The sequence below is a fragment of the Thalassophryne amazonica genome, chromosome 15, assembly GCF_902500255.1.
Source record: "Thalassophryne amazonica chromosome 15, fThaAma1.1, whole genome shotgun sequence".
Lineage (NCBI taxonomy): Eukaryota > Metazoa > Chordata > Actinopteri > Batrachoidiformes > Batrachoididae > Thalassophryne > Thalassophryne amazonica.
The window spans coordinates 84,512,944-84,527,893 of NC_047117.1; the positions used below are offsets into that span (position 1 = coordinate 84,512,944).

General features: G+C 39.9%; 1 protein-coding gene across 1 annotated transcript in view; it reads left to right on the plus strand.

Annotated features, from left to right (window-relative positions):
* Positions 1-14,950, plus strand: part of LOC117526562 (FERM and PDZ domain-containing protein 1) — a 101,644-nt gene that overhangs the window by 70,110 nt on the left and 16,584 nt on the right. The window contains exons 12-14 of the mRNA XM_034188626.1: positions 1,026-1,162; positions 11,336-11,555; positions 11,660-11,842. Of these exons, the coding sequence (XP_034044517.1) occupies positions 1,026-1,162; positions 11,336-11,555; positions 11,660-11,842 (540 nt within the window). The remainder of the gene's footprint in view (positions 1-1,025; positions 1,163-11,335; positions 11,556-11,659; positions 11,843-14,950) is intronic.

The following is a 14,950-nucleotide window of genomic DNA, read 5'->3' on the forward strand; positions in this document are numbered from 1 at the left end:
ATTACAATTAGAAATGTTTCCTTTCCAACATTGTCTAAGTTATGTGATGCTCATCAAGAAAATTTCAATTTATCATTGAATAAATGTTTATTAAATATGATAAAATATTCCCAGTGGGTACCATTTCCTGCTTAGAAGAGAAACTCAACCTTTTAATTTCCTTTTAATTACGTAATATTGAATGTAAATTTACTATCTTAATGTATTTATAAATTGTTTAGGTTTTTATTATCAAATACACATCCTATTATTATTATAATTATTATTATTTTTATTTTACATATTATTACTTCTATTTTGTCATTTGATTTTTAAATAGACCATAATGGAAATAAGTGTTTTCACATATTTCCATTTTCACTGTAAAACTATTAGTCCTATCAGTGTATAATTTTGATGCCATTCATCCTTGACCCAAAATACATAAGCATGCTAAACAGTAAATGTCAGCTGTGCTCTGTTTGTCCCTAATCAAAGTTGCACACACGCACACGCAGATGCTGTAACCAGGTGACTTTAATTTGACAAACAAAGACAGTGGCTGAAGACAAAGTCACTAAACATTTCACTCGGTACCAACATGAAACTTAAGTCACTCATGGTAACAGCAACATGACACTTATCTAAACTCAAAAAACCAATTGAGCTACAAGACACACTAAATTAATAACACTAACAACACTGTTAAACTAACATAAACCACAATAACAACAATTAAAACCTCAAAGTCCCAAAATTCCATGGTGCATTGCAGCACAGCATCCATTGTTTATTGGTTAGCTAAAATTGCTAATTTCTCCAAAAATATTGGTCCTATCAACTTTATATTTTCGCGGCATTCATGCTTAACCCAAAATACATAATCATACACAATCACGCACATAGAGGTGACTTGGCTATTATAATATGGATTATCTGACAGCAGGCTGTTGGTAACACAATTTTTTTTTGCTCGAGTGAAACATCATTAAACATTTTCTGGTGACAGCAGCTTGTTTTGCTCATTGTGTTTGTTTTGTTGTTAGGGGGTGAATGATGTGCTGCAGGAGCGTTTTGCAGTAGAGATGAGGTGTAACACCGCACTACGACTTGCTGCACTGCACATCCAGGAGCGGCTGGCGAGCTGTGGACTATCACCAAAGACCAACCTGAAAATGATCACGTGAGACATGATGATGTTTGATCCTTTAAATGAAACAGGGCCTAGTGTTCTATGCACCACGAGAACTCAGAGTCTGACCTCTGTGGGGTGGGGGGGCATTAGTGAAGTCAAAAGGACTATATTATTAACTTACATGAATGGGCTGCATTTCTATAGTGAGAGGCACAAAGCATTTTTCAGTGATGTCTCTTATTACCCATGTCAGCATGCAGGCACTCAGCTGCACATCTGGAGCATTTGCCCAAAAGTCTTTAGTTATTTTACTGGTCTGATGGAGATTTAAACTGAGGATTAGGGTTAGGGTTAGGATCAAGCACATCCAGGATCAAGCACATCATACTTTAACCTTTAACACAGGAGCTTAAGCCCAACCTTTACTGGATGCAAACCTCTGATATCTCTAAAGACTGTCTCCCATTGCTATTTTTTTATTGTATAAGTTTTTGGTGGAAAATAAAAGAAAAAGAAAATCGTGGATAACCATTTTTGGGTGTTGTGGGCGATCAGGAAATTCTTAAACATCTTTAACCCTCTGGGGTCTGAGGGCATTTTTTGGACAGTTCACTCGCCTGGCATAAATGTTTTATTATTGCTGTTAACAGCTCTCCCTGCATCCCACAATCAAGTTTTATGTCTCTTTTTTTTCAGGACAACCTGTGATTTCAAAATATACACTCAACAAAAATATAAACGCAACACTTTTGGTTTTGCTCCCATTTTGTATGAGATGAACTCAAAGATCTAAAACTTTTTCCACGTACACAATATCACCATTTCCCTCAAATATTGTTCACAAACCAGTCTAAATCTGTGATAGTGAGCACTTCTCCTTTGCTGAGATAATCCATCCCATCTCACAGGTGTGCCATATCAAGATGCTGATTAGACACCATGATTAGTGCACAGGTGTGCCTTAGACTGTCCACAATAAAAGGCCACTCTGAAAGTTGCAGTTCTGTTTTATTGGGGGGGGATACCAGTCAGTATCTGGTGTGACCACCATTTGCCTCATGCAGTGCAACACATCTCCTTCGCATAGAGTTGATCAGGTTGTCAATTGTGGCCTGTGGAATGTTGGTCCACTCCTCTTCAATGGCTGTGCAAAGTTGCTGGATATTGGCAGGAACTGGTACACGCTGTCGTATACGCCGGTCCAGAGCATCCCAAACATGCTCAATGGGTGACATGTCCGGTGAGTATGCCGGCCATGCAAGAACTGGGACATTTTCAGCTTCCAAGAATTGTGTACAGATCCTTGCAACATGGGGCCGTGCATTATCCTGCTGCAACATGAGGTGATGTTCTTGGATGTATGGCACAACAATGGGCCTCAGGATCTTGTCACGGTATCTCTGTGCATTCAAAATGCCATCAATAAAATGCACCTGTGTTCTTCATCCATAACAGACGCCTGCCCATACCATAACCCAGGGGTGGGCAATCATGTGCCATAAAGGGCCAAGACATTGCAGGTTTTCCTTGCTATCAGTCACCTTCGCAGGTGATATCATTAATGTTCAGGTGTCTCAGCAGGTGATTTCATTGATGACCAGGTGTTTATGTGCAGGGAGAAGCTCATCAGCAACCCACCTGGTGAGGTGATTGGTTGCAAGGAAACCCTGCAGTGTCTCGGCCCTCATTGCCCACGCCTGCCATAACCCCACCGCCACCATGGGCCACTCGATCCACAACATTGACATCAGAAAACCGCTCACCCACACGACACCACACATGCTGTCTACCATCTGCCCTGAACAGTGTGAACCGGGATTCATCCGTGAAGAGAATACCTCTCCAATGTGCCAAATGCCAGCGAATGTGAGCATTTGCCCACTCAAGTCGGTTACGACGACGAACTGGAGTCAGGTCGAGACCCCGATGAGGACGACGAGCATGCAGATGAGCTTCCCTGAGACGGTTTCTGACAGTTTGTGCAGAAATTCTTTGGTTATGCAAACCGATTGTTTCAGCAGCTGTCCGAGTGGCTGGTCTCTTATGATCTTGGAGGTGAACATGCTGGATGTGGAGGTCTTGGGCTGGTGTGGTTACACGTGGTCTGCGGTTGTGAGGCTGGTTGGATGTACTGCCAAATTCTCTGAAACGCCTTTGGAGATGGCTTATGGTAGAGAAATTAACATTCAATACACGAGCAACAGCTTTGGTTGACATTCCTGCTGTTAGAATGCCAATTGCACACTCCCTCAAATCTTGCGACATCTGTGGCATTGTGTTGTGTGATAGAACTGCACCTTTCAGAGTGGCCTTTTATTGTGGGCAGTCTAAGGCACACCTGTGCACTAATCATGGTGTCTAATCAGCATCTTGATATGGCACACCTGTGAGGTGGGATGGATTATCTCAGCAAAGGAGAAGTGCTCACTATCACAGATTTAGACTGGTTTGTGAACAATATTTGAGGGAAATGGTGATATTGTGTATGTGGAAAAGGTTTGAGATCTTTGGGTTCATCTCATACAAAATGGGAGCAAAACCAAAAGTGTTGCGTTTATATTTTTGTTGAGTGTATATGTTTTTGTTGTGTTTTATAAGTGTAATAAAGGTTTACAATCAAAAATAAGGAAAAAATAAAGCAAAAAATAATTTTCCACACACATTTATTTAAAACACACAGCAAACTATAATAAACAACTATTTGACACTTTATAAAGGTAATTTGAGGTCTTGTGTGAAAGACTGTACAACAAAAAGGTTCAAACAATAAACACAAATACACATTTTGAACAATATATACAAAATGGTCTATGCGTTTTGTTGTCCATTGATATGGTAAACAGTGCTTTACTTCGAGAAAGCAACAGAGTTATCCAGTAACATTCACATGCAAACTAGTGGAGCAATCCTGATAGTTACGCACTCTTTGTTTGAGGACGTGAGATTGTCATCAGAGGCTCTCTGCTTTCACTGATCGCTGTGCGTAATGGCACAGGGCACACTGAGTATGTACAAATAGTACAGTAGTGTTCAGAATAATAGTAGTGCTATGTGAATAAAAAGATTAATCCAGGTTTTGAGTATATTTCTTATTGTTACATGGGAAACAAGGTACTAGTTGATTCAGTAGATTCTCACAAATCCAACAAGACCAAGCATTCATGATATGCACACTCTTAAGGCTATGAAATTGGGCTGTTAGTAAAAAAAGTAGAAAAGGGGGTGTTCACAATAATAGTAGTGTGGCATTCAGTCAGTGAGTTTGTCAGTTTTGTGGAACAAACAGGTGTGAATCAGGTGTCCTCTATTTAAGGATGAAGCCAGCACCTGTTAAACATGCTTTTCTCTTTGAAAGCCTGAGGAAAATGGGACATTCAAGACATTGTACAGAAGAACAGCATAGTTTGATTAAAAAGTTGATTGGAGAGGGGAAAACCTATATGCAGGTGCAAAAAATTATAGGGTGTTCATCTACAATGATCTCCAATGCTTTAAAATGGACAAAAAACCAGAGACGCGTGGAAGAAAATGGAAAACAACCATCAAAATGGATAGAAGAATAACCAGAATGGCAAAGGCTCACCCATTGATCAGCTCCAGGATGATCAAACACAGTCTGGAGTTACCTGTAAGTGCTGTGACAGTTAGAAGACGCCTGTGTGAAGCTAATTTATTTGCAAGAATCCCCTGCAAAGTCCCTCTGTTAAATAAAAGACATGTGCAGAAGAGGTTACAATTTGCCAAAGAACACATCAACTGGCCTAAAGAGAAATGGAGGAATATTTTTGTGGACTGATGAGAGTAAAATTGTTCTTTTTGGGTCCAAGGGCCGCAGACAGTTTGTGAGACGACCCCCAAACTCTGAATTCAAGCCACAGTTTACAGTGAAGACAGTGAAGCATGGTGGTGCAAGCATCATGATATGGGCATGTTTCTCCTACTATGTTGTTGTGCCTATATATCGCATACCAGGTATCATGGATCAGTTTGGATATGTCAGAATACTTGAAGAGGTCATGTTGCCTTATGCTGAAGAGGACATGCCCTTGAAATGGGTGTTTCAACAAGACAATGACCCCAAGCACACTAGTAAATGAGCAAACTCTTGGTTCCAAACCAACAAAATTAATGCCTCGCAGATGTGAAGAAATCATGAAAAACTGTGGTTATACAACTAAATACTAGTTTAGTGATTCACAGGATGTTATGTGTCAGACGCAGCCCGGAGAACCGACCAGCGTTTGAAGGACCCAGTATGAAATAAGCAGAGCACGGTACAAAGGCTAACTGAATTTAATACATAACAGTGATGTGATACAAAACAACAAAAGAGTGTGCGGTCTGGCGTGGTGGTGAGACGGTGCGCTCCCAGCAGCGCTAACAGTCCGGAGCCAGAAGCCGTTCGGACCCAAGGACCCCGCCGACACCCCCCAGGTGGCCGCAACAAACCGAGTCTGTGAAAGAAGGAACCATTATGTGAGTCCACACTCTACACACAGAGAGACCACTCAAAGGTGTACATAAACAGCAAACACTTCCTGGCTTAATTACTAATCAGCTTCCCAACCTGCAGGCATGGAACATCCAGTTCACAAAACTCCACTGCAGTGGAAGCCGATACATGACTAACGTACAGCTCAATATAATAAGGTGTGAGGGACACCACATTTACTGACTGTATAAACGTTAGTCACAAAATCTAACGTACCTCAGGAAGTGTGCTGATGAGCGTGAGACCTCACCCCCTCCTCTTTCACAGACCGTGCATCAAACCCTGGACGTTCTCTGCATCCACTGATGATGAGATGGCTCCCGAGACGAAGATCTCACCCGTCTGGTCACAAGGTCGAGTCTCTGGCAAATACACACTGTATACTCCAGTCTTAAATGCCACCATGTTCCAATCCATATAGATGCACCACAGCTGTGAGTCCTGACGAACCGCAGGTGATCAGGGTGAGGTCCTGATAACCTCAGCAACACAGCCACTCAGTCCCAAATGCAAGCCACCTGGAAGGAAAACCAAAAGACAGAAACAAAAAGGCAGCCAGGCCCCCCCAGCCATACAACACAGGATTGCTAAAAAAGCAGTTTGAACATAATAGTTTTGAGTTTGTAGCGTCAACAGCAGATGCTACTATTATTGTGAACATCCCCTTTTCTACTTGTTTTTTTACAAATAGCCCAATTTCATAGCCTTAAGAGTGTGCATATCATGAATGCTTGGTCTTGTTGGATTTGTGAGAATCTACTGAATCTACTGGTACCTTGTTTCCCATGTAACAATAAGAAATATACTCAAAACCTGGATTAATCTTTTTAGTCACATAGCGCTACTATTATTCTAAACACTACTGTATGTACTCATTGGAGCACCCAGGGGGCTATTCAAACGGGCCAACTAGTAAATGGTAAATGGTAAATGGACTGCATTTATATAGCGCTTTTCCATCTGCATCAGACGCTCAAAGCACTTTACAATTATGCCTCACATGCACCCCGATGTCAGGGTGCTGCCATACAAGGCGGTCACTACACACCGGGAGCAATAGGGGATTAAAGGCCTTGCCCAAGGGCCCTTAATGATTTTCCAGTCAGGTCGGGATTTGAACCCCAACTAGTAACATATCACTCCTGAAAACGATCTTTGGCTTTTCACACGAGGTAAATCTGCCCTACAATTGGATTTTGGAAAACCATGTGACGGTGAACCAATTCCGATTGGACACTCACATTGTGCACATCATCACACAGCTTCTATGAGGAGTACAAAGATGGCCGATGGCTGGCTTGAAAGTCTGCAGAGTTAACTTTTCAGCAAAAAACAAAGTAAGTTTCTATCTCATATCATTAAAAAGTTATTTATAATTTAGTAAAGTTTGGTCTTAGCTGTCATATACGACGGCGTCGGCCCCAGAGGATTAAAATATTTGTGATGTTGGAATACATTGTGAAGCACAAAACATGAATGTAATTTGTGAATGTGGTGGGTAATATGCAGCTTTTACTTTCATTTTACTGATGCCTTTAGTGTTTATTTTATTATGGCATCTTCAAATAAATAATTTCTCCTGAAATGTGGATTTTGCTGCTCAGTCATTTTGATGTCAGGCTACAGTTACAGGCTAAAATTAAAATACAATGCAAATTGTTTTCTGTTTTGGAATGAACAATGAGCAATTACATTGGAATTGGGTGAAGACACGTTAGCCGGCAGCAATCATGTGTGTTCAGCCTGCAGTGGCTGTACGTTTGCTGTGTGTGGCGCAAGGCTCACTTGGCTCCAAGGTGGGTCTGCATGTTGATTTGTTACAAGTTTTACACTGGATGCCCTTCCTGACGCAAAATTACATGACATGGTAGGGGTGGGGTTTGAACCGGGAACCTTCTGCACTGAAATGAAGTGCAATAACCACTTGGCCTGAGAGAACACAATCATTCCACTTGATGAAAACTTGATGAGAACGAGCACCTCCAGTTTGAAATTCAGATAGAAACATTATTTTTGGTATAACATTACAATTATATTAACATAGATGAAATTTTGTTACTCTCATGTTTAAAAGTATGTTACCTACTAACAAATGCAGTCATTGTTATCTATCTATCTATCTATCTATCTATCTATCTATCTATCTATCTATCTATCTATCTATCTATCTATCTATCTATCTATCTATCTATCTATCTATCTATCTATCTATCTATCTATCTATCTATCTATCTATCTATCTATCTATCTATCTATCTATCTATCTATCTATCTATCTATCTATCTATCTATCTATCTATCTATGTCTTAACTAATTATTACAATGTAAAATTAATCTGTCCTTTATTTTTTCAATTCAAATATATGGAACAGATAAGATTTTAATTGTCTATTTAGAAGATGAAATCTCTGCAAAACGGTCACCTTATCTTTAAATAGCCTCAAAATGTAGTTTAAACAGACACATCACATCTTTTTCAAACCCTTATTTTACAGTATTTTACTATATTTGTGAAAATTCTTATCTTTAAAGTCTAAAACAATACTAAAATTCAGATGAACAGAAAAAAACATTATTTTAAGAGGATCATGTAATTTTAACTGTATTGTACAGTTTTTGATATTACTGTTTTTCTGTGTTTAAACGACAGTCAATTATAAATGGACTATTTTGTAAATTCTACAATTGTATATGATTATTAGAACATATTTGTACTATTAAATTCACAGTTCAATTTCGTTCCACATTTTACAATTTATTGTTGTCAATTAAACACTACTCCATTGTTTTATATGTCATGATTTTACAGGATTTCCACATTATTTTCACAGACTTTTTTTACAGTGTAGATATGACACACACACACACACACACACACACACACACACACACACACACACACACACACACACACACACACACACGTTTACATAAATTTACATTATTTATTATGTAATTGATTATGTAAATCCATTTACATATTATGTCTGTAAAGTTATCTACTGTGCTGCTGTATTTTTTACAGGAATTCCCTGGTAACCACAGCTGCCAGCATTTTCCTGTAAAAACAACTGTTTTTTTACAGTGTGTATATATATATATATATATATATATATATATATATATATATATATATATATATATATATATATACATGAGGTCTGTCAATAAAGTATAGGTCCTTTTTATTTTTTCCAAAAACTATATGGATTTCATTCATATGTTTTTACGTCAGACATGCTTGAACCCTCGTGCGCATGCGTGAGTTTTTCCACGCCTGTCGGTGACGTCATTCAGCCACTGCGACGCTCCGCCACAGGAAAAACACCTCTGTTGGAAGCCTTAAGGACAAGTTGGAACATGTCCAGCTGTTAAACAATTTCTCATATACTCACTCCACTGAAAGCCATCAAAAGCCGCCTGGATTTTACAAATGGTTATCAACACGGAGGTGTTTTTCCTGTGCCGCCGCACCGCGCCGGCTGCGTCCCGACGCGCGGACCCGTCCGCACATCTTTCATTAAAAAAATCTCCTTTAACAGTGGAATATCCGGATAAAATGCTGAAACCGACTTCTTCTGAAACTTCTCTGTTCTCTCACGACGTCCTGGATCAATAGAGCCTGAAATGTGGAGGTTTTCAGCTTGAAACAGGCTGACGATGGCGCCTGGGACCGCTGCGTGACGTCTTGCACCGTGGGAAGTCCTTAAAGCGACAGTATCACCTCAAAATCTCTCATCAGCCGTTAAAATTTTCACCGAAAACAAGCTTAATTTTTCGAACCGTGTCCACTTCGATGTGCCTCACAGGTTTAGAAAAAATTTTGATCAAACAAAGCGCCAGTCTCTCAGCAACCTCTCAGACAAAGGAATTCCGACGAGGGGCTGGACGACTCCTCCCACAAGGAGTGCTCACAGGTGAATGACGTCACCGACAGGCGTGGAAAAACTCACGCATGCGCACTGTTATGTGCTGACGCGGGTCAGAGAACCGAACCAGCATCTGACAATGGCCCAGCGCTAAATAACCAGAAAGCGGTTCCAAGAAACAAATTTATTCCCCCTCATGTGCAATAATTCGTGTACAACATAAATAGTCAGCTGTCTTGGCAAGGTGAAGGACGGCACGCTCTCCAGCACCCAAATGGATCAAAGCCCGGCACTTCTGGACTCAGATTCACCGCCAAACACCCCCCAGGTGGATACGACAAACTGACTCTGTGAAGGACGGAAAAGGTGAGGTAAGTCAACAGAGCTACAACAAATATCCTTCAGAGGCACACACTATCAGCAACACATTCAGGTCTGAATTTAAGCCTTATGTAAATGAGCAGCTTCTCACAACAGGTGGAGGATCATCAATCCGTACGCCACGGCAGTGAGAAGCAAACTGCACAATTCTCATCCATGTTCAAATATACTGCGTAACAAAATGCCAAATTACTATTAATGATTATTCAGACGATAATCACCTCTGATGTGTGCTGACAGCATGTGTCCCTCACCCGTCCTCCTTCACAGGCACGATGTGTCAAACCCTGGCGCGGTCCTCAGCGTCTCACAACCAAACGTCACAAGGTCGAGTTCCTGGCAATTCTGCTCAAATCACTCATGGCTTAAATGCAGAACGCCATCTCATTATTTGCTTCAGCTGAAAGTCTTTAAGTCTGCACGTGAGCATCATCCACAGGTGCTGCAAGTTGTTAGGCCTGCACGTGAACATCCTCCACAGGTGCAGCCAATAGTCCTGATGAGGGTGAAGGACTCTTCCGCCAGCACCTTCTCCACAGAAAAAAACAGTTTGCATACCACCTGGAGAGCAAAGAAAAGAAAACAGCACCCAAATGTCCAGCCAAACCCCCCAACACACAACACGCACGAGGGTTCAAGCATGTCTGACATAAAAATATATGAATGAAATCCATATAGTTTTTGAAAAAATAAAAAGGACCTATACTTTATTGACAGCCCTCGTATATGTGGCATGTTGTCCATGTGGCTAGAACATGCAGTCAGAGGGACCCACTGTTTTCTAAGCAGAAGCCTCTTGTTGTTGTAAGAGATTTAAATTGTGGTTCATCTTTGTTGAGAAACAACGAACGTTTCACTGGAACAACGGCAACTTTATTAAGTACAACTTAATGATGTTATCCGCTCGCTCGCTTTCATCTTCTCGTCTTATTCAGGTTACGGCAGCCTCTACATATAGTGTGACTGCCCCTGGTGGTCACACTCAGGCACCGCATCTCCTTCTTATTCTCCTCTGCAACATAAATCCCATGAAACCCACATTGTGCTCTTCAGCAGAAGACAGTTTTGAGATGTTAACATAGCTTTATGCAAAAGTGTAAAAAATGACTATGGAGGTTAGTGCATAAGCTTTATGAAATAGCTATTTGTGCATGTGCATAAACACTTGTGTCATGACACCAGTCTGTATTCAGGTGTCATCAGCACTAAACACTTATGATCAATATACAGTAGTACGCCACACAAGTTTTGACTGCTAATGAAATAAATCATGCCTAATTTCTTAATTTCAGCAGTTGGCTTAATATAATCATGTCATGATCTAAAAGGCTCAATGGAACAACTTTTCTTGGATATTTAAGCAGTACTACACACTGCATTGACTGCAGAAAATAACACAATTACTAATGTCACATATGTTCACATTGTGCTGTTTAAAATATACGTAGTGACACACGTGGTGACTGTGTTTGCTTCAGGAAGACCTGGGGCATTGAGAACTTTGTGTCGTCCACTTTACTGAGAAACATGCGAGAGAAAGATCTGAGGAAAGCCATCAGCTACCACATGAAGAAGAGTCAGTCGCAGCATGAACCCAAGCAGAAGGGCCTGACGGTGGACCAGGCGAGAATAATCTATCTGGAAGAGTTGAGTGATCTGAAGTCCTTTGGTGGGAAGTCCTTCAGCGCCACCATGATGGTAGGCTGGAGAGAAAAACAAAAAGGTTGTTTGTGGAAAATCTAATATTTTAATTTATCACTTTCTCTTGTTTCCTGCTTCCACTCTCATGTTCCTCCCTGCAGCTCCAGGACAGGGAGTCCACCGTGACCCTGCTGGTGGGTGCACGTTACGGTGTGAGTCAGGTTATCAACCACAAGCTGAGCATCTTGTCCACCCTCACCGAGTTCTCCAGCATCACGCACATCGAACTGATGCCAGAATCGGAACGGGTCAGTCTGGTCAAAATCTACCTCCAGGATATCAAGGTAAGACCGTGCACGCTCATGTCAATATACAACAAGAGCACATACAGTAGTGTTCAGAATAATAGTAGTGCTATGTGACTAAAAAGATTAATCCAGGTTTTGAGTATATTTCTTATTGTTACATGGGAAACAAGGTACCAGTAGATTGAGTAGATTCTCACAAATCCAACAAGACCAAGCATTCATGATATACACACTCTTAAGGCTATGAAACTGGGCTATTAGTAAAAAAAAAAAAAAAAAAAGTAGAAAAGGGGGTGTTCACAATAATAGTAGTATCTGCTGTTGACGTTACAAACCCTAAACTATTATGTTCAAACTGCTTTTTTAGCAATCCTGTGAATCACTAAACTAGTATTTAGTTGTATAACCACAGTTTTTCATGATTTCTTCACATCTGCGAGGCATTAATTTTGTTTGTTTGGAACCAAGATTTTGCTCGTTTACTAGTGTGCTTGGGGTCATTGTCTTGTTGAAACACCCATTTCAAGGGCATGTCCTCTTCAGCATAAAGCAACATGACCTCTTCAAGTATTTTGACACCATCTATCATGATGCTTGCACCATCATGCTTCACTGTCTTCACTGAGAACTGTGGCTTGAATTCAGAGTTTGGGGGTCGTCTCACAAACTGTCTGCGGCCCTTGGACCCAAAAAGAACATTTCCTCCATTTCTCTTTAGGCCAGCTGATGTGTTCTTTGGCAAATTGTAACCTCTTCTGCACATGTCTTTTATTTAACAGATGGACTTTGCGGGGGATTCTTGCAAATAAATTAGCTTCACACAGGTGTCTTCTAACTGTCACAGCACTTACAGGTAACTCCAGACTGTCTTTGATCATCCTGGAGCTGATCAGTGGGTGAGCCTTTGCCATTCTGGTTATTCTTCTATCCATTTTGATGGTTGTTTTCCATTTTCTTCTACGCACCTCTGTTTTTTTTTGTCCATTTTAAAGCATTGGAGATCATTGTAGAGGAACAGCCTATACTTTTTTGCACCTGCATATAGGTTTTCCCCTCTCCAATCAACTTTTTAATCAAACTATGCTGTTCTTCTGTACAATGTCTTGAACGTCCCATTTTCCTCAGGCTTTCAAAGAGAAAAGCATGTTCAACAGGTGCTGGCTTCATCGTTAAATAGAGGACACCTGATTCACACCTGTTTGTTCCACAAAATTGATGAACTCAGTGACTGAATGCCACACTACTATTACTATGAACACCCCTTTTTCTACTTTTTTTACTAATAGCCCAATTTCATAGCCTTAAGAGTGTGCATATCATGAATGCTTGGTCTTGTTGGATTTGTGAGAATCTACTGAATCTACTGGTACCTTGTTTCCCATGTAACAATAAGAAATATACTCAAAACCTGGATTAATCTTTTTAGTCACATAGCACTACTATTATTCTGAACACTACTGTACCTCCATCAAGGCCACATATATTCTGGAAAATATGTTCAAATTCAAAATAAAATCCCCAATTTTCTAGGACATTATCTATCTGCTCACCAAATTTCATCACTATCCTCTCACAACATTTGAAATTAAATGTTACTATGTGCTCAACATTCTTCTGGATCTCAGTTCTGGAATATAATCTGAATCACCTCTAGAACTGAATCACTTATTCCCAGAACATTATGTATCTGCTCACCAAATTTCATTTAAATATGCTAATTAGCTTTTGAGTTATCCTGCGAACAGACAGACAACTGTTGGTTAAAACATTTCATCCTTGGTGGAGGTAACAGCAGCAGCAGCAACAACAACAACAATAACAATAAAACATTCTTACAATTACAAACTGTGCTGTAAAGATTTGTGTACTTTTATTTTTTTACAACATGAATAAAAAGAAAAAATAGGTTTCTTCATGCATACTGCTTAATCTCAAAGAAAAGAAATCTTTGCAGCATTATCTAAAAATATAAAACCAAAATTATAGATTGCATGCTGTAAGTATTCACTGCTTTTAATTCAGCACAATTAAATCATTACTTTCATGGCCAGATGATTTTTCGAACAGCTGTTTATTTTAAAGCTTTCAGTCCATCCTGTGATGAGTCAGTATGAGGCTGTAAAACAAAATCGACAAGCACAAGTCAGTGGATGGATACAAGAAAGTTTTAAAGTCACAAGATATCCCAACACAGTCATTAACACTATCTTTAAAATAAATTATATACCAGATTATGAATCATTACTTCCAAATCTTTATCTTGTGTAAGTTTTGGTGTAGATGATAAAAAATAAAATTAGCCATACAGCCTCTGAAAAATGCACACAGGTTCAGAGGTATTTTTAGCCATAAACGTGACCTCAGGTGGTGACTGAAGGTCAGTCCAGCTGTGTCCACTTCATGACTTACTCCAGTGCACACAATCAGTTTGGGCTGTTATTTTTTTATTTTTTGTTTTCGGTCTCCAAATGTAATATGGCTTTAATTTGGCTTCCAAATCAAATTCTTGTATTTTGTGATCAACAAATGTCTGTCTCCACCTCTTTGTAACCCGCGGTGCATTCAGACAAAACAAAACAATAACATCGCGTACGTCTCAATCCGACTGAATAATAGTGATGACAAGTCCAAGTTCACTCCTGCTGTGTTCACACACAGAGCCATGTAGAACAAGAGCAATCAGAGATGTCTGATGTCCATCAATCCGGATCAAGATCACATCCAAAATTCAGTAGAGTCTTCCATTGCCTAATATCTATCTGTGTTGAAAATTTTGTCAAAATCCGTGCAGTAATTTTGCTGTAATCCTGCTAACAGACAGACAGCCTATATAAAGAGAAATCTTGATCCAGAATCCAGATCTGACTCTGGCTGTGGATCACCTCAAAAATTTAATGGAGTCTTCCATGGCCTAATATCTATCTGTGTTGCAAATTTGGTGAGAATCCGTGAAGTAGTTTTGACGCAATCTGTAAAAGCCTATATAAAGTGAAATCTTGATAAAGAATCTGGATTTAGATCCAGATCACATCCAAAATTCAGTGGAGTCTTCCATGCCCTAATATCTATCTGTGTTGAAAATTTTGTCAAAATCCGTGCAGTAATTTTGCTGTAATCCTGCTAACAGACAGACAGACTATATAA